This window comes from Lepidochelys kempii, chromosome 1, assembly GCF_965140265.1.
Source record: "Lepidochelys kempii isolate rLepKem1 chromosome 1, rLepKem1.hap2, whole genome shotgun sequence".
NCBI classification, from domain to species: domain Eukaryota; kingdom Metazoa; phylum Chordata; order Testudines; family Cheloniidae; genus Lepidochelys; species Lepidochelys kempii.
The window spans coordinates 171,186,570-171,214,519 of record NC_133256.1 but is presented as its reverse complement, the minus strand read 5'-3'; the positions used below and the strand labels follow the sequence as shown (position 1 = coordinate 171,214,519).

At 38.9% G+C, this 27,950-nt stretch overlaps 1 protein-coding gene across 2 annotated transcripts in view; it reads left to right on the top strand.

The window, feature by feature from the left end:
* Positions 1–22,542, top strand: part of NCAM2 (neural cell adhesion molecule 2) — a 557,227-nt gene extending 534,685 nt beyond the window's left edge. Inside the window, exons 16-18 of one of the 2 annotated variants that reach the window (XR_012161242.1) lie at positions 2,931–3,135; positions 6,763–6,877; positions 17,979–18,063. Coding sequence is in view for 1 of the 2 variants with exons in the window: in XM_073363287.1 (XP_073219388.1) it covers positions 2,931–3,135; positions 6,758–6,877; positions 17,979–18,090 (437 nt within the window). In the remaining variant the exon portion in view is untranslated. Of the gene's footprint in view, positions 1–2,930; positions 3,136–6,757; positions 6,878–17,978 lie in introns of both variants that reach the window. The other variant, XM_073363287.1, reaches the window with a different exon arrangement.
* The last annotated feature ends 5,408 nt before the right edge of the window (positions 22,543–27,950 follow it).

The window sequence follows — 27,950 nt, the reverse complement described above, 5'->3', positions numbered from 1 at the left end:
TCTGATACCAGATGAGACTGTAGTGATATATTGATTAATATACAGTGTCTTTCATTTCCTGGCATAAATACCTATTCAGATCTTTTGTATCTGCATAATTTATTTACAAACATTCAGATGGGGTGGGGGGGCAGCTGAAAATGAAAGGGAAACTTCTCTAACACAAAGAGGCAGACAAATATACATCAATCAAATATTAATGACTCAGAAGATGTCTCAGCCAATCCTGAATCATAAACAATTGCCAGAATCTCCTTGTGGAGGATACCAATGCTGTGGTAATAGGCATTTTCCTCAGATGGCTGGGTTTTTGTGATCAGGAAGAATTAGTTATGCAGCCTCCTCAATCACTAGGTGCTTGCTTGTCTTTTCTGGCTGAAAGTTTGACACACATTATCCTCTGACATAATAATGATACTTGGTTGAAATTTAAAAAATAAACTTTTGTGGGAGTTTTAGCTCCTTATGGAACAGACCTATAAAACAAGACTCTTTCCAGAGATGGGTGGATGGATGTTTGATTTTATTGGGCACAGTTTCCACTCCACAAAAGTCTATAGGATGGTTCAAAACTATGTAGAAATGACCTCATTTAATATTACTTTCTGTAGGTATTTAGAGCCATTTCTCTAGAACCTCATTACATTTTATAGGACTCTGCTGGTTTAATCACTATTAAAATCTACATTTTTCCATAAGGTCTGAGTGTGTGCACAGTTCAGTCTTTTTGACAATCTGGATTAAATTATTAATTCAAAATATATTTGTATGTAAATTACCCATTGACTGTATAGGCATTTCATAGTTACAGGGGTACTGTAAGTCAAGGCATGTCAGTCTTTATCTAATGTGTTCAAGTATTAGAAGTCACACTTGGCAACTTTAACTTGGAAATTTTACATCAAAAATAAAGAAACTAATTCATTTCAAATGTCAGGATTCCAAGACTGCTGGCCGGGACATTGCATAAATAATGCATTATTTTCATTGGGGCTATGCCAGCAGTTTAGGTGTTATCTAGTGTTTTCCTTTCTATGTTACGCTTTTTGGGAAAAGAGTTCAAAGGGAAAAATACTGAATTCTGTTTTATTGCATGATAAACTTCTAAATAATGGTGTTATAATAAAATAACCCATACAAAATGGCATGACATTGACTGCAACAGAATTAGAAAAACCCAGCTCCCTTTCAAACCGCCTTTTTAGAGCTCCATAACATACATTAATGAAGCATATATTCCTGTTAAAATAATGCAGTGATTTAGTATATACAAGCAACATCAACTTATTATAATGGCCAAATACATTGTATTTTAGTTAAGGAATTTAAGCAAAAAATAGAAATCCATCTACAAAATATGTGCTTTAACTAAGATTGTTCCAAAGTATATTGGCAGTGCTGGTCGGGGTAGAGGGGTGGAGAGAGACAGGTAAAAACACCGTCAAAGTCTTTGCCAGTTTGCGATTATACATTTTGCTCTGTGTCATCACAGTGCTTGTTTATACTACTGTCGAACAAAATCCTCCCGAGCAGCTGGGAGGGTATCAGTACTTTGCTGGCTTGATATCTGGAACATCGTTGCTAGGCAAGATAGCACAGAGCAAGCAACAACACACTGCTGTGGGCTATTTAGTACTTCCTTGTGTAATTTACTCATGGATTCTAGCATGAGAAGCATAGCAATAGTCAATTTATGTATGGATTCTGTCACTGGCTAGGATACCACTACCCATTGTTTTTATCTAGATCCCTTAGTCCTCATGTCATGAGCTCTTGTTGAGGTGCTTTCCAACCTCAGAGATCAGACACAATTCCTCTTCTTCTGTACGCAGATAAAACTTTATGACCTTCCTAAACCTCTCTCTCTCACTGGTAGGTGTTAGTGTAAAATTCAACTTATCCTGCATTGCCATTAAAAAGCCAGTCTCCAGAGATATGTACATCCAGAAATTAGCTTTGCCTCGGACTCTAGAGTATAGGTATTCAAATCTACTGAAAAATGCTTTTTTCACAATTATTTTTAAAGTGTGTTGTTTTTTTTTAAGGTGCAGGTGAGAGCAAGACAAAGCCCTGATCCTGAAAATATTTAAGAACACACATACCTTTCTTCATACGAGTAGTCCTACTGACTTCTCTTAGACTACTCATGTGTGTAAGTGTTTGCAGGATTAGGGCCCATGTTTACTTCTTTTAACACATTTCTTTCAATTTTAATTCAAACCTGGATTTTTAAGGGGAAAATACAGGTTTTGAAGCCTCCTTCTCAATGTAAAATAATCCTATTTAAGTAACTTTGCAATTGGTGTTTTATTAAATTTTCAGTTTAAAAACTGAGGTTTGTATAATGTTTAAAATGGGTTTCCATGTTAAGTGAGCTGTAGCTCATGAAAACTCATGCTCAAATAAATTGGTTAGTCTCTAAGTACTCCTTTTCTTTTCATGTTAACATTGTGAGTCCTTGGTGTTGTGGGATGATATGATATAATGGATTATCAGTTAGATAACACATGTTCTAAAAAGCTTCTTTATTTTTCAGCTAAACCTGTTCTCAAACACCTGAATGTAATCTCAAAATCATCTATATTTTGGGGATAAACTTTTTAATCCGCTAACCTGCTAATCTCTACTTTCATTTGCACATAGGCAACTTCCCTTTAAGTCAAGGGGAGTTACACATGTGTAGAATTTGGTTCACAGGAAAACATTCTAAAATAAAGATTATGTATTTAGGACCATGCTCCTGCAGCAATTTATGTGCATGCTTAATTTTTTATGCCTGATTAGTTACATTGATTTAAAATTGGTTCCTTAGTGAGACTGGGGTTTCCTTTTTCTTTTTAGTCCAAACCTTCCTTAAATTGTTGGAACAAAAATGTTATATTCCAATAGAGACTTTATTTACAAACTCTAATATTTTCTTTGTTTTTAAGACACCCTTTTTAATGGCCTTGGGCTCGGTGCAGTCATTGGCCTAGGAGTAGCAGCCCTTTTGTTAATCCTTGTTGTAACTGATGTCAGCTGCTTCTTCGTACGGCAATGTGGATTGCTAATGTGCATCACTAGGAGAATTTGTGGGAAAAAGAGTGGCTCCAGTGGAAAGAGTAAAGAACTAGAAGAAGGAAAAGCTGCATACCTGTGAGTATCAATAATATATCTCAGGAAAATGCTTAAAACAAAGTTTGTCTGTTCAACACGTGTATAGTACCTTTGTGTCAAGTTTGCGATATGACGGAAGTCATGCTTCATAAGTTATTTCTCCTACATGGGACAATCAGTGGATCTTCATGTTATCCTGATATTTGCACTGTACGACAACAATGGTGGTATATCAGGTTTATGGTAACTGATGGCAAATGTTGCTTTTTTAAAAGATTTTAAAATTCCCTGTTTTGGCTATTTAAACTATTCTGCCATAAGAGGGACAGTTTTCCTGAGTGATTAATATGCACAGGAACACCCTTTTTCATGGGGAACAGACGATAGAGCCATTGTAGTGCCACACACACTTGGCTCGTCCTGGAGCTCCAAATGCAGTGAACTGTGATGCCAAAATTCGGACTTCTGTACCTCCCCCGAGACTGGTGCCACTGAATAGCCCTGGGAAAAGAGACAAGGGCACACTGGTTTGTTGTGAAGTATGCAAAGGAACATTTTATCTTAACAAGTAGAACTAACACTAGAAAAGCTGAACAGCTGCTATCACTGCCATTTGACATGATGCTTTTTGGGGGCATTTAAAAAAAAGGGAAAAAGGTTAGATGTCAGAAGAAGGACATAGTGGAACTATAAATTAATAGAAAGTGGGATTTTGCTGAAATGCTACTGCAAATAGTAGCTAAAAATAAAATAAGTGACTAAGAAAAAACAGCATGCCAGTTACCGGGGGCCGGGGGGAGCCATATGCATAGGAGGTATATGAAGGCACAGGTAATTTATGTGGAAGGAAATGACCTTAAATGCTGAGAGATCAATGAGAGCTATGGAAGTCATCCATATATGTCCTGGTCATATAAGTCAAGATTATTTCCCAATTTTTACAAAGTTTCCGAAGCATTTGAAGGAGATAATATCTATAATTAACTTCCTCCCATTTTTGAAATGTTTTCCTCCCTTGAATTTTAGATCTGAAAACATTCCTTCTCTCACATGTCCATCTAGCATAATTGAGTAGGCACGTAACAAATTCTGCAAGTATACTATCTTTATGTGGCTTACAATAAGAGAAAATAATAGCATCGCCTTTTCTATTAACACCATATCTTCAGATTCAATAGATACAACATCTAAAGACAGAACAGAGCTCTGAGGCTCTGATTTAGCAATTCACCCCTATTCAACAAAGCTCTTAGGCTTGGGGATAAGTACTTAGGGATTTAAGTATGTGCTTAGGTAATTTCCAGAATCAGGACCTTAATGTGCTAAAGTTTCAAATGTCATTGATAAACATTTTATATCTAAGTAGCAAACCCAGATTCATTTGATCAGTCAATATCTGATTTACCAACAATATGCAGCTTCAAGAAAATACGAAGCTGACCAGTAAGCACATATAAAAAAAGAGATTTCTGCTAGGATTTCTTCAAGACTCTTTTCTGGTAGGCATGACATCTTATTTATTTACGTTTATTTTTCTCTTGGGATGGTCTTGTGAGATGCAAATCTTGTCTTGTTGTCTTATGATCCCAGTCCTATATCCTTATTTCCGCATGTTTCAACACATCATATATAGTGTAATGCAGGACAATCTAAAATTTCCAGACAATCTTGAGCAGTCTCAATTTCCATTTATTTCACATCTACTAGGCATCTTAACATAAAACATTGGATGTTTGCATATTTTTCAGTAGGGCAGGTAGCACTCTCAATTTATTTTTTTAATGACATTTGATTTCTGAGAAATGTATTGCCAAGAACTATGTTCCATATGTACTGATTGTAGAAATATAGCCCGTGCAGAATTTACAAGGCAACTAAGATAGAACTAAAGTAAGATGTTTCCTGCAATTAGTATGTTTTTTCTGCATAGTGTATATAAATTATTTCTTTATAAATGAAAGCACATTCTACATCCATTCTGCTTTCTAATAAAATCATATGTTCTAGGATTTGGATATACACTTTTTTTTCATTGGGAATAAGATTCTAAATATATAGGATAAAATCAGTAGAAATTATAAGACCCTTCATCAATCTAATTATGATCCATAATTGTTGCCCGTGCTTGAAGTAAGCCTCATTCTAATGTGTGCCTCTATGAAAAGGTTGGCAGTTAGCTAGCTCCTAATTAACACTCAAATATTTCCTAAATTGATCACTTCCAGTTGATGCCTTAAAAAAAATAAATGTTTGACTAATTTAAATGCATTGCAAATTAAATATCATTTTCACAAGTATATGAACACTGGTTAAGCATCCTTTTTACAGAATGTAAAGGGCTGTTGAGTATTACTGTAACAGAGATCCCTAGCTGGTCAATATGGTTTACACTATTTCTTCTGCTACACTCCCATTACCTGTCTCTCTAGCAGTCTGCATAGCTGGTAGGAAAGAAGGACTCTTTCTGAGAATATCTAGCCACTCAGGGTTAGAGCTCTCCATCCATATTTCAGATAGACTTTACAAATGCTCTTACCTCTGTGTAAGAATTATACTGTATTTTCTGGCAACAATATAGAAATATAAGACATGAGGTAAGCTAAGACATATCCCTTGTCATGGGACCCAGGCTAAGCTCAAGGAGCTAGTAACCAGGCTGATTTCTGGACTGCAACCGGTCTAGAAATCAGATTGCTAAAGATGAGTGCCCACTTATGTCAGTTGTCCTGGGTTTTCGGCATTCAAATGATTACAGTTCCTAGGAACTGGATTCAGAATGTGATCTCAAGGAGAGGAAAGGGATGTTTGTTTGTTCTTTCTGTATTGGAAGATGACAACATTTTGGGGTACACAGTGATCTGCATTTCTAACATAAAAATTGTATTAGTTATTAATTATCATTTTCTGTATTGCTGTAGCGATTCGATGTTCTAGCCCAGATTGGGGACATATTGTGCTGGACACTGTTAGAGTGCATAGCAAGCAACCACCCCCAACACAAAATTTGCTTAGAATTCGTCTGATTTTATGGGGGGGGGGGGAAACAGTAGTATAGGGGTGTGGGGGGGTCTTCATCTGTTTGTAAACAAGAGAAGTGTGAGATAGGAAAAAATATATTTCTCAAGATGATGTAAATGTTTGGTGGGAGCTATTCAAGTCTGATGAGTAAGGGTCAGATTTACATTTTGCACTAAGCCTTCTTTACATTGCTACAGCAGTGGAGAGAAGCCCTAAAATGGCCATAGCTTTATATATATACCGACTTTAAGGCTCAGTACCCTGCCAGAGTGTTGTAAAGGGGACATAGTGCAAATAACAATTAAACCCTATGTTTTACTTGTTGCTTCTGCTGAAGTCAGTAAAGATCTTTTGCAAGCGAGAAGCTGTCCATTTATTATGTACTCATAAACAAATGCTCTTTTGAGATTTTATGGTACACATGTGTGCTTTTAGGCCAGATAAGCAGCCACAGTGAAGGAATGCTTTGAAGGTTGTAAGAAATCAGGAGCAAAACTGCTGAACGTATTCCAGTGTTAATCATTGATAATTGGTTTTGCTTTTTCTTCAGTGACTTTTTGAAAGGAGGGATCATGGTAATTAATAAAGTGTAATGTATTCTGAGACCATAATGATGGAGGTTAAGACTCTTAATATTTTTTAGGAAAGATGGATCAAAAGAGCCAATAGTGGAAATGAGAACAGAGGATGAAAGAATTACCAATCATGAAGACGGGAGTCCAGTAAATGAGCCAAATGAAACAACACCACTCACAGAACCTGAGTATGTAGCCTGGTCTTTCTAACAGCTTTTCAATAACTATGCACTGCCTGATTAGAATGAGTATATTTTCAGCGATGTGCAAGGAAAAAAAAGTAGCACTAATAGAATTGTGGGATATGCTGGTACGCTCTGTTTATCAGTGTATTTTGTTCTAGCAGCGACAGCTTCAGGAAGGACAGCTCCATCCCTTTACCACTCACTTATCTAACCCACAGCACAACAGAAGCTGTGGGTTGTCCAGCCCTTCCCTGCTGCTGTGAGATGGGAGGGGGCAGTGGTAGTTTTTAGACCCCTGCCTTTCTTTTCATTGCTTCTGGCATTGAGGGTGGAAGGAAATAGGAAAATTGTAGGACACACTCCCTTTCTTGTTCTCCGGTGGTCCTAGAGATACACTCCAAATGAATGCGGTCCTCCCCAAGCTGCATCCTAAAGCTGCTTGTGTGCCCTTTGTGAACATAGGTCTTCTCTGGTTTTCCCCATTGTCCCACCCCACACACACTCTACAGTTGTGTAACTCAGAGCCCAGCTATCTGTGCAAGGCCATTTGGTATAGCTGGTGGAACTGTGCTCAGGTATGGGCACCTCCGAGTTGCTCACTTCCCACCCCTCATCTCTATTGCTGGAAGCTGCATGCTGAGGAGCAGCTGAAGGAGCTCTCCAGGATGGCTACAAGGACCTCACAATCTATGGAGGCTCAAGAATCAAGGGGATGTCACAGGGTGGCTGGCCCTTTGAAGGGGAAATGCACCTGTGCCAAGATCCTCTCAGTTCCCCAGATGGGTAGCAATGAATGAGTTAATTAATCAGGCCAGGTCTGGGGATGTACGGGAGGAACAGAGAGACACATGGGGTAGACCCTAGGGGAGGGAGCTGGAGTATGAGCCTAGTATTTGAGCTAGAAGTGTTAGGCAGAACAAAAGCCTGAGGAGTTGTAGCTGCCTGGAGAAAAGCAGTGAGTGCTGCAGGGGGTAAGAATGGCTCCTGCAAGAAGTAAAATGGTCTGTTTGATTGTATGCTAGCTCTGGGGATGAGGACTAGGGACTAATAATTCCAGGAGAGAGACTGAATCCAGCTCCAGGGATGAGATTCAGCTCCAGGGACGAAGATTAATGGGCTCCTGACTCAAAGAGAGAGGAGATTGAGGAGTTTTAGTGAGAGTCAGAGGCTGGAGCAGGGAGAGGGTACAGACAAGCCTTGCATATTCTCCAGTTGCTCAGAGAGCAGGACAAGACAGTCCCTTAGGGAGGAAGGGCTGGGCCCAGCTGGAGTCTGGGCAAAAGAGACTTTATTTTGAATGTATTTGAACTTCTATAGCGTAGGACTTCAATGGGGGACTTTTGTCTCATACCTTCTGGATTGTGTGGAGTTCTTTAAGGGGCCCTGCCCGGAAGGGAAAACGGAGGCAGGGCATTGCCAGCAGGAGGTTCTCTGGAGACAATTGCCCCATTATGGGGGGAAGAGCTTTTTGGATCCATAGAATCCAAAAGTCTGAATTCTGATGAGCACCAGATTCTGGCCTCTGTTCTACGTATTATAGCCAATAGAACAAATTCAGTGGAGCAACACTGTTGCTATTACCATTTTAAATAATCTCTTCAAGATGTGTGCAGAGTGTGACTGGTTTTATGGTAGATCACAAATAAGTGTGACACTATTCAAAGTCAGCCACTGAGTTTTCATTGTGATGAGTATTTGTGATGTACATATCTTATTTTTTTTCTTCTCTTGAAAATTGGGTTTATTTGTGAATATGGACTGATATTTAAATAGCTATAATGGCAGCATAATTACTGGTACTGGGGCCCTAACCATGTGAATCTAAGAAAGACAGATCAATTACTAAAGAAATTCATCCAGAAAGTAAGTCTCAAATATGGATTTATATTTATGGAAGAAGAGGCTGAGCTAAAGCTTCTGTGATCTTTGGGTGAATGAGAGCAAAAAATCTCTCATTGCTGTGCAAAGACCCTTAAATAGTAAATGATGTGGAGACAGAAACCAGCAAACTGAATATTTCTATAGAAAATAAAATATTTTTTGTAAAGGAAAACAAGTTCTTAATCATTGTCTGTTTCTGAAAATACAGAAAAGGCATCTTACTTGCCATCACACACAACTGCAAAATGTAGGAGTCCCTACACAATCAGGGAAGATCTGGTGCTACTGGCCACCATTGACATTGGTGGGGAAATGCTAGGGGATTCTAACAAGAATTGATGTAAAAAGAACGAGGAGTACTTGTGGCACCTTCGAGACTAACAAATTTATTTGAGCATAAGCTTTCGTGGGCTAAAACCCACTTCATCAGATGTATGCAGTGGAAAATACAGTAGGAAGATATAAATATATAACAAAATATATTCAACAACAAAAAAAATTAAAGAAGACCCCGAGAAGCTGCAGAACTGGAATTAATTTACAAACTGGGCACAATTAAATTAGGCTTGAATAAAGACTGGTAGTGGATGAGTCATTACATAAACTAAAAATTATTTCCCCATGCTAATTTTCCCCCAGCTGCTACTCACACTTTCTTGTCAACTGTTTGAAATGGGCCATCATGATTATCACTACAAGTTTTTTTTTCTCCTGCTGATAATAGCCCACCTAATTGATTAGTCTTGTTAGAGTTGGTATGGCAACCCCCATTTTTTCATGTTCTGTGTGTGTATTGTCCACTGCATACATCTGATGAAGTGGGTTTTAGCCCACGAAAGCTTATGCTCAAATAAATTTGTTAGTCTCAAAGGTGCCACAAGTACTCCTCGTTCTTTTTGCTGATACATACATCAATTCTCAGAGTGGTAACCATGTTAGTATGTTTCTTTTTTAAATAACATGTGTATGAAGAGTTCAAACTTCAGCTAATAGGCCAACTATAAAAAAGTGTGTACTTGACATTCAGCTGGATAATTTAACTGATATATCCAGCAATACTATTTTATTGGTCCACTGTAATACAGATTTGAGTTTTGGGGACGAGCTGAGATACTACAGTGAGGAGTGCTATAGAAAACTCATACTTGTCTAGATAGTCCGTTTCTGTTGGGAATACATCAGTGAAAAGCTTTCAACACAAAACAACTGCAGCAGAATTTGTCACTGGATAATTCTATGTTCCTGAATTGTGTTATGTCATAACTGTGTAACTATGTAATATGACTGTAGTTATACAGTATTACTGTGATGAGCATTATAGAAATGCTTAAGACAGAACACAATTGATGGGACTTCATCAATGATATGCTGGCAGTGTAAAGTAATGTGGAGAGTACATACTGTTACACAAAAACAGTCATATAGGCTTAGTATACTGGGACATACTACCAGCCATTAATGACAGAAGAGCCAAATTGCAGAACATCCTGAAGACTACAGTAAAAATTGTTTGACTAGATCTTTGAGCCCAGATAAGCTGCACTCTGCACAAAACATGATGTGAAAGAGGCAAAGGTCACTTCCTGCCCATCCCCGATCCTGGGAGCTGGTTTGCTCTCCAGCCCAAGTTAGAGCACCCTTAAGGGTGCTCTAACCTCCTCTGGCTGCAATGACCCCCAGTGGGTCATTTGGTAGCCTGTAATAGCTGTAGCAAAGGGACACTCTAGGCACAGCCCTGTCCTCTTACCATTATCTTCACCACAAAGGGTGGGGTTCAAGAGAGTGGCATAGATCCAGCTGCACCGTACCAACCTTCCTGGAACTTGGAGGGAGGAGCACATATTACAGGAGGGAATGGTTTGGAAGGGGAACCAGAAGTCAGTCTGTGCCCATGGCTAGGATGTTAGCTGCAGGTACAATATCTCTGTACATAGTTCCCTTAATAAAAAGCTCTTTAGTTGAAAGAAACATGGATTTCTCTCATATATTACCCAGCACATGGTGTGTGAAACATGGCGTCAGTCAGTCTAATGAGACCCACAGCAAGAAAGAGTGATTGACAGGTAAAAAACGCAGTACCTAGAAACAGAGCTAACAGGCAGCTTGGAGAGACTCAGTCTAGACTTGTAGAAGCAGAAATTGTGTCTTTATACAGAGCTGACCATGGGGGACTTGATGAGAAATGAAGGTAAAGCTTTTTTACTTTCTCATTGCAGTGGGTGGGGAGGGGCAGGATGGAGAGTTAGTACATAGTAAGCTGCACACTAACTGACCATGTCGATACTGCTATTGCAAAGTTAAAGTACCATACTGTGCTTTGGTCTAGACCTGCCTCAAACAGGAGTAGATCAAACCGGATAGATCAAAGCACACTAGGGAACATTCAGTGTGTGGTACCAGGGTCCGCATAGCCAGCTAATGCACTGTCGACTTGTACCCTGGCTTCCTGTTCACTAACTCTCCATCTAGACTAGTGGTTCTCAACCAGGGGTATGTGTACCCTGGGGTACACAGTGCTCTTCCAGGGGGTACACAACTCATCTAGATATTTGCCTAGTTTTACAACAGGCTACATAAAAGGCACTAGCAAAGTCAATGTAAACTAAAATTTCATAGACCGTTATTTATTTATACTTCTCTATATACTATACATTGAAATGTAAGTACAATATTTATATTCCAATTTATTTATTTTATAATTATATGGTAAAATGAGAAAGTGAGCAATGTTTCAGTAATAGTGTGCTGTGGCACCTTTGTATTTTTGTGTCTGAATTGTAAGTATTTAAGTGAGGTGAAACTTGGAGGTACACATGACCAATCAGACTCTTGAAAGGGATACAGTAGTCTGGAAAGGTTGAAAGCCACTGATCTAAACAAGCCCATTGCTGCAAAGAATAATGCCTGAAACACTGGGACAGTTGATAAAGGTGAGGTCTGATCCCAGACAGAATGAAACTGTAGAGAGAAATTGTTTGAGATCATAGTCCATTTCTCAGAAACTGGAGTAATCTGGAGGACTAGAACTCTGAAAGGTGAATTTTGTAAGGTAGAGCATACTTGGCCCAGACACCATGCCTTATAATGCAGCAGAATTCAAATGATTCAGCACCAAATGGGAATCTGAGCACAAGAGGTCTTCCCCCTGAGTACCCACAAACCAATAGGAAAGCAGAGTCCTCAAGAAAGACAGCCAGGACCCCGATAGCAAAGGCAAAGAGGCAGGAAGGGATCCATACCTGGCAATGTTGTATCATTGAAATACACACTCCCAGGGACTACATAATTGCCAAGCACAGAGGCTGATGGGTTGGAGAATCAAGACTCTGCTTCCGATGAGGGGTGCCCTGCTGCAGCCACGTGGAGGAACAATCACAGTACACGGAAACAGTTAAGAGAATGATAAGCTAATCAGGCAACCTACTACTCCAAAGGAGCCAAGGACCTGAGGCCACTATGCACAGATGAGCAGGTCTGGGTTCAACCATCCAATAGCCACTCAAAGTAATAGCACAAAGCAACAGTCCAGGCTACAGTGGGACACCAATCATATGAGGTAGCTACAGACTCAGGACAGCGATGGAGCCAAAACTGATGATAACTGCAGAGTAGCAGCAGACAGCCAGCACATCCAGAGAGAGACTGGGCCACAGCCAGGACAAAAAGGATATGGAAGAGCCTCAGCCATAAGCTCACTTCATACAGGAGAGTCACAAGAATTGAGGTATATGAATAACAGGACCAACAGGACACAATCCAACAGAATGCAAGCAGCATCAGGAAGCAAGTTCCCTGCCAACAGCAGTAACGCAAACCAGTGGGAGACTGGTTTGAAAACCAGCCAGCTTGAAGGACTATGAAGCCTAACAGGCTGTAATGGACTGGCAGTAAAGGACATGTCCTTAGGGTGCGTTCTGTACTAATAACCTCTGGCCCAAGCAAATCAGCACATGCTTGCACAAAAGCACAACAACAAATCTTAAAAGATGTAGCAACAGGCATGGAACTTGAAGGAAGGAGCCCAGGGTACAGAAAGGAAGAGTTTGAGGAATCACCTAGAACCTAGTCAGTCATGGTTATAATGCTAGCTGCAGGTACAATATCCCTGCAAATAGTTATCTCAGTAAAGAGTCAGTTTAATTTAAAAAACATGCAGTCCTTTCATGTTATTACCCAGCACAGAGCACATGAAATATGCACCCGCCCTATGCTAACTGGGTATTTCCTAATCCTCAGGTAGTCAGCTAATCAGGCTTTCCAACCGCTTTGTGGCTACAGACCAGCACAAAGCAATCATAGCAGGGTCCAGGATAAAAGTGTTAATGCTAGGCAGTTCAAAGTCTAGTGTATGGTGATGGAAAAGGCTCAGATTACACTCTTCTCTGTACACAAGTACCCTGGTTCTCAAGGAGGAAAGTGTTGCAAATAGTTTGGGCTGCACAAAGAAATCAAAGTCTTGTTCTAGTAAAATCAAATTTATAGAATGACAAAAGCTAGTTGTCAAAGCCAGAGTACTTGGCAGATATGTTTTCTCCTGAATGATCTTAATATAAGTATGTAGGGCAAATGCTTCACTATTTTTGACTGGGTGGAGGGGAAATAATAACATTTAAAAACCTCGTGGGGAGAATGGGCCGAGAATCACAGCCTAGTTTCATTCTGTCTTGAAATAATTTTTTCCAAAGATTATAAAGATGTAATTTGTCATCTACAAAAGAAATCCTAATTGAATATTGAACCAAGATGAAATTAAAATTTGCAGAATACTTTGTACACAGTGAGAGGGATAAGAAAGGTTTGAGCACAGTTAGCATTGAGATATTGCAGATCCTGATATCCTCATGGGATTTGAGACCAAATTTATTGAATTTAATATGTGATACCAGCCGTAAAAACCCAATCGCACTGTCTTCCATTGGTTGATATTGGAGTTGTGCCGAGGTTGACCTCTCTCACTAATAAGGCAAGGAACTACTTACTTCGACACACAATCATATGTCTTTGTGAGCTAGTATTGTCATCAGTCACATGAAAAGTTATTAAGCCATGATATTTGAATAGGTTTGGGATTGAAAATGGGTCACAGCTGACTCTTAATTCAGTTATGCACCACCAGGATAAAGACATAACAATTGCCATACTGGGTCAAACCAATGGTCCATTTAGCCCAGTATCCTGTCTTCCGACAGTGACCAGTGCCAGATGTTTCAAAGGGAATTAACAGAACAGGGCAATTGAGTGACACATCACCTGTTGTCCCATCCCAGCTCCTTGCAGTCAGAGGCTTAGGGATACCCAGAGCATGGGGTTGCATCCCTGAGCAGCTTGGCTAATAGTCATTGATGAACCTCGCCTCCATGAATTTACCTAATTCTTGTTTAAACCAAATTGCTCTCACAATATTCCCTGGCAATGAGTTTCACAGGTTGACTGTGTTGTGTGAAGAAATACTTCCTTTTCTTTGTTTTAAACCTGCTGCCTATTAACACAAGAACCAGGGGTCATCTGATGAAATTATGTGAAGTGGTAAATAACACTTTCTTATTCACTTTCTCCACACCCATGATGATTGTATAGACTTCTATCCTATCCCCCCTTTGTTGTATTTTTTCCAAGCTGAACAGTCCCATTCTTTTAAATCTCTCCTCACAGGGAAGATGTTCAATATCCCTAATAATTCTTGTTGCCCCAATCTGTACTTTTTTTTCCAATTCTAATATCTTTTTTGAGATGGGGTGAACTGCATGCAGAACTGCATGCAATATTCAATATCATGGATATAAAGCATTATGATATTTAGTCTTCTTATCTATCCTATTCCTAATGGTTCATAACATTGTTGGCATTTTTTATTGCCAATACACATTGTTCTCATGTTTTCAGAGAACAATCTACAATGACTCCAAGATCTTTCTTGAGTGGTAACAGCTAATTTAGACACCATCTTTCTGTAGGTATAGTTGGTATTTATATTTTTCAATGTGCATTACTTTGCATTTATCAACACTGAATTTCTTCTGCCATTTTGCTGCCCAGTCATCCATTTTTTGTAACCCCTTTATAACTCTTCATAGTTAGCTTTGGAATTAACTGTCTTGAGCAATTTTGTATCATCTGCAAACTTTGCCATCTCACTGTTGAACCCGTTTTCCAGATCTTTTATGATTATGTTAAACAGCACAGGTCCTAGTACAGATCTTTGGGAGACCCACTTTTTACTTCTCTACACTGTGAAAATGGACCATTTATTCCTACCCTCTGTTTCCTGTCTTTTAACCAGTTACTTATCCATGAGAGGACCTTTCCTCTTATCCTATGGCTGCTTACTTTGCTTAAGAGCCTTTGGCGAGGGACCTTTTAAAACCTTTCTGAAATATTCAAAAATAAGCAAGCGCAAACTTCTCTCTAATTCAAGAACTAACTAATTAAATGTTACAATTGTAGTTACTTTGTGAAAAGTGAAGTGTACTTCATTTTATTTTTGTAATATGAATGCAATAACACATGCAACATGACCATTGTGTGTATATTAATATTGGAATATAATTTGTCATACCAATGGGTCATTTGTGATGGATGGGTTACAGTCCTGAAATAGTTGAAAACTATTGTTCTGTAATTCTATCTCCCTAGTATTGGTAATACCTTTGGAATTACACAGTTAAGGCCTGATCCAAAGCCCAGTGAAGTAAATGAGTCTTTTTATGACTGTTACGCAGGTAGCATTATTTAGTTATCTAAGGAAACCGAAAAATTATTACAGATAGCCATGGGCTTTTTGTCATCACAGTAGGTTGCAAGCCCAGAAAACAAGTTAACAATTGCTTTCTACTTTTCAGTCTCATGTTAATTCAAGTAAAAGCATTCCAATTCAAATGGGAAAAATATGAATTCTGGCAAATACAAATTAACATTTGAATGTAATTTAAGGCATACAGGAAAACTCCAAACCAACAAAAAATATTGCCTGCACTTAAAATAAAATTAAACGTTGTCAATATCTTGTGAGATTTTATTAAACTGATTACAACTGGAGTTGTGGTTTTTTTAAAGTATATATCAAACCTAAAAAAAAAAGCTTGTTAAGACTTTGAAGTCAAAGAAGGGGTTCTTTAGATTTGTCAAGTGTTCTGTTTCTTTCTTTCTCCTTTGTAATTAAAGCCATTCTTCAGTCTTCTCATAACGATCTTTAAAAACGTGGCTATCTGGAGTTCATTTCCCTACATTCATGGTGTCACAGGAACTTTTCTATTTGAAGTAGTTTGAAATTGTTAGTGACCTGCTCCAAGCCTCCTACTTGTGCATAGTCAGCTTCTATTTAATATCTCAATTAATCCATCTGTCTGTTGCCCAATCACTTGTGTTTTGAGGCATTTCCTTTCCTTCAGCTTCTCAAAAATTATTTTAGATTTTCATCTTCAAAGTCACAAATCCCCTGCTTGTCTTGTCTTTATTGTCTTTCAGGTAGTTTGTGATCATTGTTTAACCTTTTGATAAACTGTTGTTCATTCAGCAAGTCTAAATTTCATAAAACCAGGGATTGGGGGATTAGTTTTTCTTTATTAATATTAGATACTGTGATTATAAGGTTTTCCAAAGAGGGTCTTCAAACAGGCTTTGAACTTTACCTTGATGCCCCTAGTACAATGCACTCTAGACTAAAGAGTTTAGCAATTTTCTTGAATAAAATCAGATGTCTCATGTTCTCTGTTTAAAAAAAATTCTTTTCTGTAGATTAAGGAAATGAATTTAAAAATTCTTTAGCATTTTTCTGAACTCTTACTCCATGGGAATCACTAGTGAAGCAACTCCAATGCATTGTTAGGTCAGCCGTGAATGCTTTGGAAAATCCCATCCTGAAGGTCTACATGCCTAGCTTTCATCAATGGGAGAAGTGAAGATGATCAATGTGTTTGTGTTTTGTGCTTGAAGATTTGAGTAGTCAGTCATCCTGAAGAGATACTGTTAATTAAAACAAGCTTGATATAATGAACAGACTTGTAATGATGACTCAAGTTTCCATTTCCCTTTTTAATATAGCATACATTATCAGTCACAAGATCAACCCCCCCCCAAGATAAATCTAATTCTTCTATAAAATCAAGTTTGATTTAGGCCCTGATTCAGCAAAAATGTTTGATCTATGTCTGCCCCTTTTCAGAAAAGCACTTAAGCATGTGTTTAGGTCCCATCGAGCATTTGCTTAAGTGCTTTGCTGAATCAGGGCCTTGGTCAGCTTTCTGGTGTTTCCTTCCATTTTCTGAAACTTCCTAAATAAACTCTGTCTGTCAGATCTTTTTACACTTGCTCTCTTCTTGTGATAGGTGAAATCCTGACCCTACTGAAGTCAATGCAAATTTTGCTATTGACTTCAATGGGGCCAGGATTTCACTCTCTGGATGTAAGGGGATGAAAGACTTCTATATCATCTAAGAATATTGGTTTTTTTTAACAAATGCACAACTTATTTCTGAATCTTTGTTTGGATTAATGAGGAATATCTTAATCCACTGGTTGTACAGGATCAGATTCATACCTGTCTCAGGCTACCACACAGGGAAGTAACAGTGCACATGACACTCCTTTATCCACCTGCATAGGTGCTGACTCCTGGCTGGAACACCTACAGGAAAAAAATGGTGGGTGCTGAGCAACCACCGGCAGCCCCCCCATCAGAACCTCCCTCCCCTGCGTCTCATGCCTACCAGCAAGCAGCTCAGTGCTTCTTACTCCCTCCCTGAACCTCCCGTCCACTGCAATCAGCTATTTCGCAGCACGCAGGAGGCTCTGCGGGGGGAGGGGGCGGGTGCAAGGATGCAACGCGCTCAGGGGAGGGGGCGGGAAGGGAAGGAAGAGGTGGGGTGGGGGCAGGGCAGGGGTGGGAAGAGGTGGGTGGGGTGAGGCCTTGGTGGAGTGGGGGCAGGGGCTGGAGCAGACCCAGGGGTGAGCACCCCCCGGCACATTGTAAAGTCAGTGCCTGTGTCCACATGAACTAGCTACCTGCATTGCAGTGCGTTGCTGGGAGCAGCCTCCACAATTTAGCCCTTAGAGGCTTTATATGAATAGATACTGCACTTATATTTTCTTTAAAAAACAGTTTGGTGCTTATAATTTAGTTCTTTATATGTATATAACTCTACAGATAACAGATATAATTGTTCTTTAAAAAAACAGTTTGTTGCATTATTTTAAGTAAATCATGGCTTTTTCTCATTTCTCACAGGAAACTGCCACTAAAAGAAGAAAATGGGAAAGAAGCTTTAAATCCAGAAACTATAGAAATCAAAGTTTCTAATGACATCATCCAGTCAAAAGAAGATGATAGCAAAGCATAAAAAGATGACTACAGCTGTCTGAAAAAAGTATTTGGATTGGAGTAACCCTTTGACCAAAACTCTACAGCTGACCTTAATTTCTTGGGCAACTTAAGCTTGGAATCGTTAGTACACGTGTACATATGATCAAACTACTTCTGTCTACAGTACCTCTCTATTTTGTTTTGTTAATGTTTTAGTATGTAGTCCTTGCTGACCACAGTCCCTTGGTATCAATTTGAATCTGCAGAAAAAGTACTGTAATTTATTACATTACAAAGGTGATCTATTTATAAAACCACTTTTACCAAGCTACCCCCAGCCACAGACAATACAACAAATAGCTCCACATCCTACAATGCAAGCTAAACACATGAAAGAAAGTGCCATATACTCCTGTATTTGTTTCCACTGGTAATAGAACAAAAGGTTAAGGTGGCCTTTAAAAGAAGAAGGGGGGAAACATCAATCTCAGTATGAAACTTGAGACAGAGGGCTGGCAAAAGTTGAATAGCCACCTTGGCTGTATTTTATCATTTGACACAAAATAGAACGACTGACTATTAGATGGTGACAGACCTGCACATTGTTTTTTTTAAATATAGTACAAGGGTAATAAACATGATGTACAGATTTAAAACAAAACTGGTTGAATATTTTGCAGAAAAAAAATTGGTCTTGTCTAAACTATATGAGTGTTTGACTCTGAAAGGCTACTCCGTTTTCAGATATTCTGTGTTAATGTTTGGGAGATCATGTGTGAACTAAAATGTGGAAACATGTTTTTTTGTGTGAAAAGAAAACTGATTTATGACAGTTTTTGGCTTCAAGTGAAATCTTAAAATAAACATGAGCTCAACTTAGTTGCCTCCATGTACTTATAGATATATATCAGTCCTTCTTAATTTTAACCACCTAGTCAAGGAATAAAGTATTGCATTTCAGTATAACAAAGGAGTTGTTCATCCCAACCCAGTAGGTATGTTGTTAAACAGTTGTCCTTAACACAGCACTTGTTTTGTAGCATAGGAATAATAATTGCATATCCTTTGTATTATAAAAAAAACACATCAAGAAAGGAGGAAGAGAAGAACTTTGACTAAATGGTTAAGAACATTATAAAATTATTAAATTTGTGGTATCCAATAGTCTAAATATTTTTAAGCTCCACAGTCTCTAAGACAATCACTTTTACTTATGCTGGTTGTGATAGCTATGAACTATTATGATCAGACGATCTTCTTCCTTTGGTGAAAAATTAATCCTCCTCTACTGACAATTGATTTTTCATTATTACCAATTGGAGGAATAACATTTTGTGCCCAGTCCAGCCCTCAGCATCCATCATCTTCTATACTAATCAAGCCTTGACTTTGGAAGAGGCAGACATAGTCAACAAATGACCACTAACTAAAATATCTGCTCTTCAGGGGCAAGTTGTGGATCATCCCATCGTAGAACTGCTCCATAACTGAATACAGATCTGTTATATGAAGGTTTAACTCTACTCAGTGGAGTGACACCCACGTAACCTACATCTAAATTTGGTTCATAGTCTTAGTACTTTGGTTGTCCATTCTCTAGGAGAAGATCATGTAACTTTTAATTGATATGGTCATCGTGGCCAGGCAGATGACTTTGTAGTCAACTACGATAAAAAGAATTGTGGGAAATTACCTGTAAGGTGGGAGAATTATTATTTAGTGTCCCAACTCATCTAAACACTAATGTGTTTAATGGAGCTCTTGCTGCAGATGTGCTGAAATTCATGGCCCCTGGCTTCGTTTCCTTGGGTTGCTTCTAAAATTGACATATTAGTCAAGAAGAACCCAACAATTTTGTGATTTTTTTTTAAATCCTTCTTGGCCATCACCTAGGGAAGAATGCACAATGAGTCAAGATATCAGGGCAGACGGTTGGTATGGTTGGGGAAATAGGTTAAACAGAATCATGAGACAATAATGGGGTAGTGGAGGTAGCACTGGAATACAGAGGCTGTGAAAGATGATCTATGATTCTGCTGCAACTCTGTTACTTATAATGCTCAGCCAATGCCTCTGGGTCAAGGTAAGCTGAAGGGGTGGCTCCTCAGAAGCCTGCCTTGTTGCTCCCATGCACTGAGCAGGTAGCAGCACAATTACCCTGCTAATTTTCTCCTTCGTGTCTTTCTCGAACTGAGCAGTCAGTGAGAATCCTTCGTAAAGTGAGTGGGGCTGGTCCCTAATCTGTAATTGACAGACCACTCCCCAGACAGAATACGTACATGCAGCTGGAGCTTCTCCCACTGGCAAAAATGCTCAGCGCCAGAGACCTTTCCACTGAAGCCCTTTTTTGTGTGAGTGTGTAACCAAATACTATCCTGGACCATTCAGATAGCTTAAGGTAAAGGAAGGGGAAACGCACTGTTCAAGCAATTGTAGAAGAGTAGGCTGGTGGGGCACAAGCATCGAGGGATGGAGCAGGGAGGAAAATAGTCAGTTAATCCTCTTGGTGGGACAGTCATTTGTGTATTCCACCTTCTACACTGTCACCTTCCCCAACAGTAGTTTCTCCAGGCTCATCAAGGAAGTAGGGAATTCCATTCCCTTCATGCTTCTGCCATTAGAGTGCCAGATCCTGTCACTCTCATAGAATCATAGAATATCAGGGTTGGAAAGGACCTCAGGAGGTCATCTAGTCCAACCCCCTGCTCAAAGCAGGACCAGTCCCCAATTTTTGCCCCAGATCCCTAAATGGCCCCCTCAGGGATTGAACTCGCAACCCTGGGTTTAGCAGGCCAATGCTCAAACCACTGAGCTATCCCGTCCCCACTCTCACTTATGCTAAGGAAAACCTCACTATACAAATAATCCAGTGTGAAACAAATGGGATGATTCACACAATAAGGTAAATTTGCACTGTAAGCAAGGGTGGCAGAATCCAGGCCAGACTATAGTTGCTTGCCAAGGGATTATTTCCCTCTGAATCTTGTTAGTGGCTTCTGTGGCTGCAAACCCCAGGATGTTTCCTTGGTTCTTCATCTGTGGAGGCAATTTTTGCTTGGATATGGATCTAAATTGCAGGGAGAGAAGTAAGGGGGGAAAACAAGTGCAAAGGGATTTGAAAATCTAAAAGTTCTATACAGCATGTTTATTATTACTAGGATTGTACAACTCTTTAAAAATTAAAACAAAAACAAAAACCCACCCTACAAATATATTTTGTTCAGTATATTAATAGGAGCTAAAGCATGTCTGAGTACACTACATTACAAATCAACTGGTATTCCCAGAAGTATTTATTTTTCCTGAAGTTATGTCTCTTGCCCGGGGTGCTGTGTGATGGTCTGAGAATCAGATGGAGCTAAATTAGTGATAGACTATTCCAAGTGTACTCTTTGATTTGAAGATTAATAGGTTTTCTCTTGCTCTCGTCATCGATGCCATGCAGGTGAAGGGCAAACCTATAACAGTTTTTTTACATTATGAAAGAATGTGCTGAAATATCTCTCTTTGCTAATGTTTCCGAATGAGGGCAGCTTGTAGTTTAAATTGTAAGATATGTGTAGAACTGGAATAACAGCCTTCCTTTGTTTTTCTTTCTTATTATAGACTGAAAACATATCTGTATAAATGTCACTTTTACTGTCTGAAAGTAATTTTAAGTGTTAGTATGAAATGTCAGAAGAGTTGACTGAATATAACTATTGGTAAAAGTAACCTGAATTGTTACACTGTTTTAGTTTGGGGAAGGAGGCCAAGAAGTCTCTTAAATTTTTGACAGTTCTTGGCAGATTACATGAAACATGGCAAAGACAATCTCTATTCAACAACAGATAAAGAGAAAAAGAGTGAAAACTGCTTAGATTTTTTTTAAGTAGGAGATGCATTTTGATTTACCACAATATTTTTTTAAAAATTATTTGCGATTATATTTTTGCAATTTATTCTAAAATATATATTATGGAGAGTATTTTTGTTGTTCCTTCCCCCTCACCAATGATTTATTGTTTTTCGTGGGGGCCCCAGAAATATTTACTATTCTGTTGATGCTAATACCTGATGTGATAAAGCTTAATTTATTTAGGCCCTAATCTTTCAAGCTATTTTGCAGGGTGGGCAGACCCTTCACCCATGCAGCACTCCATTGACTTCAGTGGGGATGTGCATAGGCAGAAGGTTCTACTTGCTTGGAACAGTTTGTGGGATCAGGGCCTAGTTTTTATCCTCTTCATAGATATGTACAACTTTAGCATACGACAGTCATGTAGATAGGCTGTTTTGACAACAGTTCATGGCATAGTAAATTTCACTTGACATCTTCAATCTTTGAACTGATGTTTATCTGAAAAGTGGCTTTCTTTTCATGATGGTAATGAAATCGATCAAGTCCTTATTCATTTAAGTGCCAATCATTGAACGGTAATATTACAATCATGTCATTTTTTCCATTTCTCAGAGCAGATAATCAAGATGTATTTGTGCCTTTGAATAGCATGCCACTCTGCTTTATTAAAAAAAAACAAAAAAAACCAAATCTCCTTCAATAATTTGCCTACTAATTCTGTTTAGAAGATTTGAAATTTTTACATTGATATAATTTCCTCCTCAGAAATGTAAAATGTATCTAAGTTAAGCTGGCAATCATATTTTTCAATTCACTTTAATATTTAAAACCCCAAACCTGTAAAAGATTTGGAGAGGTAGCACTTTTGTTCTAATTTGCTGGAGCCATTGTTAAATGCTTTTGCGGTAGGTAGAGAATGGTGTGTTCAGGATTTAGGTAGGGGAAGGCATTGCCTTGTGTGGGGGTACTCGGATCAAATGCCTCAAGTTGAAGCTTTTTTGAGATTCATCTAGGGATCCTCCACACTGTTATTAGTCCTCCCTTTCCCTCTAAAATGTTAACAGCCCCTTTCAGATCTGAAAGGAACCCTGGAATCTTTCCCCACCATTTTACTTTGAGTAAAACCATTGTGAATGTTACCTGCGGAAATATTCATGGCTTAACTGTCTCTGTTATAGCTGTCTCTGAAAATAACTTATTTATTTAGAGTATTTTCTACAGGTATTGGGTGAAATTCACTCTTGTGTAGAAAACCACAACCAGGCGTATGTACCGTATGAGCCCACAGACACAAATATTGCAAGTTGACCTGCAGGGATGTGGAGGGGAATCCCTGTGTAGAAACCCATTGAGTTAAATCTTGGCTTTATTGACGTTAATGATAAAAATCCAGTTGACTTCAGTGGGGGCCAGGATTTTATCTATTGATTTCAACGGGCTCTACATGTGTTCATGGCTCTTCCCACTTGAATCACCTTGGAGAATCAGAAGTGAGGGTATGTCTATACTGCAATTAAAAGTTCCCACGGCTGGCCCATGCCAGCTGACTCAGGCTTGCAGGACTTGGGGTAAGGGACTGTTTAATGGCAGTGTAGATCATAGAATCATAGGACTGGAAGGGACCTCTAGAGGTCATCTAGTCCAGTTCCCTGCACTCATGGCAGGACTGAGTATTATCTAGGCCAACCTGGCAGGTGTTTGTCTAACCTGCTTTTAAAAATCTCCAATGATGGTGATTTCACATCCTCACTAGGCAATTTATTCCAGTGCTTAACCTCCCTGAGAGACAGTTTTTCCTAATGTCCAACCTAAACTGCCCTTGCTACAATTTAAGCCCATTGCTTCTTTTCCTTGTCAGAGGTTAAGGAGAACAATTTTTCTTGCTCCTCCTTGTAACAATCGTTTATGTTCTTGAAAACTGTTATCATGTCCCCCTTCCAGTCTTCCCTTGTTCGGGCTTGAGCTGGAGTCTGGGCTCTAGGACCCTGGGAAGGGGAAGGGTCCCAGAACTTGGGCTGCAGCTCAAGCTCGAATGTCTACACTGCAAGCTGCTTAGCCAGAGCCCTGTGAGCAGGAGTCAGCTGGCACAGGCCAGCCACAGGTATCTAGTTACAGTGTAGACATACCATTAGGACACACATGGGACTTGTGGTATATCAGCCTTATACTGGCTCTCTTCATAGGGAATTTTTTCCTTATTAGGGTTTAATATTGATCTCAAAATTGCATCACAATTTTATCCCATTCCTTAGCATGTTTTCAAAGTTCGTAAGGAGATGAATAAATGTTTCTCTCTAAGTAACAAATGGTGATTACCTGACTTTGTCAGAAAGGTAAAAGACGTATTCTGGGGGGAGGTTTAAACTCAATTTGGTTTGCTGCAGACGGCAGCAGTGCTAAGTGGAAAACTACCATGGTTAAGTCAATATTTCTGTTTTGTTTTTGTTTTTTTAACAGTCCTGTAAAAAAAGTCCCTTCACACTTCACTGCAACATTTTTCAGATATTAATATAATTTTAAGGACGCACCTAATCAAATTGATTGCTTTTGGAAAACCACCAAGTTTTAAAGGATTTGCAGAATTTCTACCATACATGTAAATGAGCAATTGATAGAAGATTGGATTGGGCTTGATACAAACTGGAGTCTTTCCACTTACTACAATGGGCTTAGGATCAGGCCCTTTAAAGATTGTAGTTTACCAATGTATCTTTCCTCTTAAAAGATATTGTGAACCCAATGTTGTTTGAATTTCAAACTCGGATTTGCCTTTTCTAGCCCAAGATAATGAAATAAATATGGTCTGCCAAATTTGTATTGACAGATTTTAAATTACAGTTGGGATTGGAGACATGGCAGGATGACCTGATGCTGGGCAAGAAAGCTGACAAAAATAAGGAAAGCCAGAAAAAGAGGCAGCTGGTGTAAAGGATTGATCAATCTAGAAGAGGGAGCAGCTGCTAAGATGAGAGGTTGCAGCAAGATAGGGTGGTGGCAGAGAAACTGAGCTGCTAAACCAGAAGAGGCCGCTGAAGAGGTTAGCCCGAATCAGGGGATTTTTGAATTCTGAAAGCTACCGAAGGGAGAACATTAGCCCAGATAGACCCTATAATTTTGCCATGTAATTAGGCTATATTTAAAAAATAAAGAAAATTATGGGTGGGAGTGGGGGAGAATAACCCCTCAGAATGTATATAAGTCAGTACAAAAAATAAAACAAAACAGTTTACTCCTTCAGGAAATGTTATTGCTCATGGTATAGAGTTCTCGCTACAAATATGTAAATTATTTAGACAAGACTTTAAAAAAAATAGCTTTCCTGCTACAATGAGCACTTGGTATGTATTTTGTATGCTGTGTACAGTATAAGCTAAGGGATGCCATATATTGTTTTTGTTATTCCACACGTTGTCAACAGCCCACTTATGGTATATACCATCTGAATTATATATTGATGAGTTAGCTACTACTGGGGCTAGTTTGTTTATTGTTTCAAAATCTTATGTCCCTATGAAATGCTGTATATATATATATCTAAACTGTAAAAATAATAATAATAATAATTAATAATACTGCAAATGCTGAAGTTTTGTATTTATGAAAGACATAGAAAGTATGGCTTAAAGTATATCAATTATTTGTCACTCTTCACCATTTGTATATTAATAGTAAAGATACTTTTACTTTCATGAAGTGTTGCATTTTACATTTACTTTTTTGCTAAGTGTCTATCTGCTAGTGAGGGGCTGATTCTGTAGGCAGGATTAATTCAAGGACATTCACCTTTTCAGAACATTTTAAAGCCTTACAGTATTTTTGAAACAAACCAAAATTGTGTGGTAATGCCAAAAAATAAGATACATGATTTAAGAAATGTCCCAGTAAACTTACAGTGTACGATACTCCTTTTATCTCAAATGTAGCATAGATTAGTATTATTACAGTAACACCAAGAATGGGACCCCTTTGTGTGCTAGGCACATGATAAGAAATAGCCCTGTCCCAAAGAGCATAGGGACAGATTTTTGAAAGTACAGTACTTACGTACCTAAAGAGGCAGATAGGTGTCCAAGTCTACCAATTAGGCATCACAGGCATTTTCAAACCTGCCGCTAAGCTGCTGCCTAACCCTGGTGCCTGTGATCCCTGCTTTTTGGCCTATTGGCACCTAAAGGTCAGCATCCTAAGCCCCACTGGATCCTAAGCATTGCTGCTACCCCCCTACGGATGACCATGTCTGGAGCTCATACTTAGGAACAGCCATAGACTTAGCCAGCAGTACAGCTGCATCCACCACCACCCAGCCAGGCTCTCATCCTGCAAACACTTAAGCATGTGCTGACTTAATAAATCAATGAGACCATCAACATACACAAAATTAAGCATCTCTGTGTTTGCAGGAACAGGGCCCAAATAGACAAGACAGACAAAGGGGAAAGTATTATTATCTTCATTGCACAGATGAGAAACTGAGGCCCAGAGGCCCAGATTCAGCAACATATAAGCATGTGCCTAACTTTTTTAGAAAAATGTTTAAAACACTGCTTATCGACCCCCTGATCTGGCGTCAGAGAAATTAGATGACTTGACAAAGTAATAGAGTAAGTTTGTAGCCCAGCCAGAAATTGAACCCAAATATCCTGCATCTAAGTCAGTGCAGTGCCTTAACCACAAGACAAGCCTTCCCTTCATCTGTAGCCAAAAAGAAAACCCCAAACCACTTTCTATTATTAATATTCTATTTCTATTGTATGGCAGCTGTATAGCCAGCCTTAGCTTTTCTGTCCTTTTCAGTTCTGCTCTTATATTCCATGCTTTCATGGCTCTTAAACCTTTTACACATGGTTAAAAGATGCAGGTAGGGGAGAATGGATGGCTTCTTTCATGAATGATTGAGTGCTACTTAGGAGAACACTGTCAGATATTCTGACAAGAACAATTTCCTCAACTGTGTTACTAATGACACTATAATAAAACTTGAAAGCACAATAAAATATAATTTCTTTTTTTCTATTTAGAGACTGGTCAGTTTCACATTTGGGATGGCATGGAATTGGATCCTCCTGGCAAAGGAAAACACATATGCACATGTGTAAGTCCATCCCTGTTCAGGACAGCACTTAAACACGTGTAACTGTGAGCATGTGCTTAAGACCCATTGAAGGGTACGTCTTTCACATTGAAGGGGAGCCTTTCACTGAGGCATGTAGCTACACATATAGTGTATACTTTTCATGACACTGTAAGGGCAGGCATAGCCAGAGTCTCATTGAAGCAGATGCTTGGAGTTATACACACATTTAAGTGCTCTTCTTGTTAAAAATGCTTTCCTGAATTGTGCTTTAGCACAGTACTGCAGTCTTTGGGTTTCATTCACTGTAGGAGAATAATCTTTTGTTAAACAAAAAATAGTCTTTTACTGGAATTTTAAAAAAAAATCATCATAGCAATAATTCTGCTGAAGAGACAGAATGAACCACATGTGGCAGAAGTTAGTTATGTGATTAAGGCAGCAAAAGATGCTGCAGCGACAAGAACAGAGTAGAAAGTTAGCTTTGTAAAATTTGTTTTGACATGATAAAAATTTGGACCAGACTGGACCTGACAATGCTCCTTTAATGAATCTACCAGAGTTCATTTTTTTCTGTTGAGGGACACTCTATTTCTTAATAATCTCAGACCAAAGAGGGCATTTCTTTGAGGTGTTTAATGGGCTAGCTCAGTAACAAACAAGTCTTGTGTTTGAACATCCTCGTTCACCTCTGGAAGAAAAACAATCACTCACATAGTATAAGACCAAGATATCATACAGCACTTTACAGAAGGACAATATTATGTACTGCTAGGACACTTTCCAATGCAATAAAAGAAATAAACATTACAACTATTGAAAAAAACTCTTGTAAATGGACTCAGACATACAGCCGTCTTAAAAAGAAAGTAAAAGCTTGTCTGGTCTGAAAAGTCTTCTTGCATGTGACAAACAGCAAGTTTAATTAAAAGGCCACCTTCCAATAAATTGCAAAATATGTTGTGATAAGTAGGCCAGAACTACA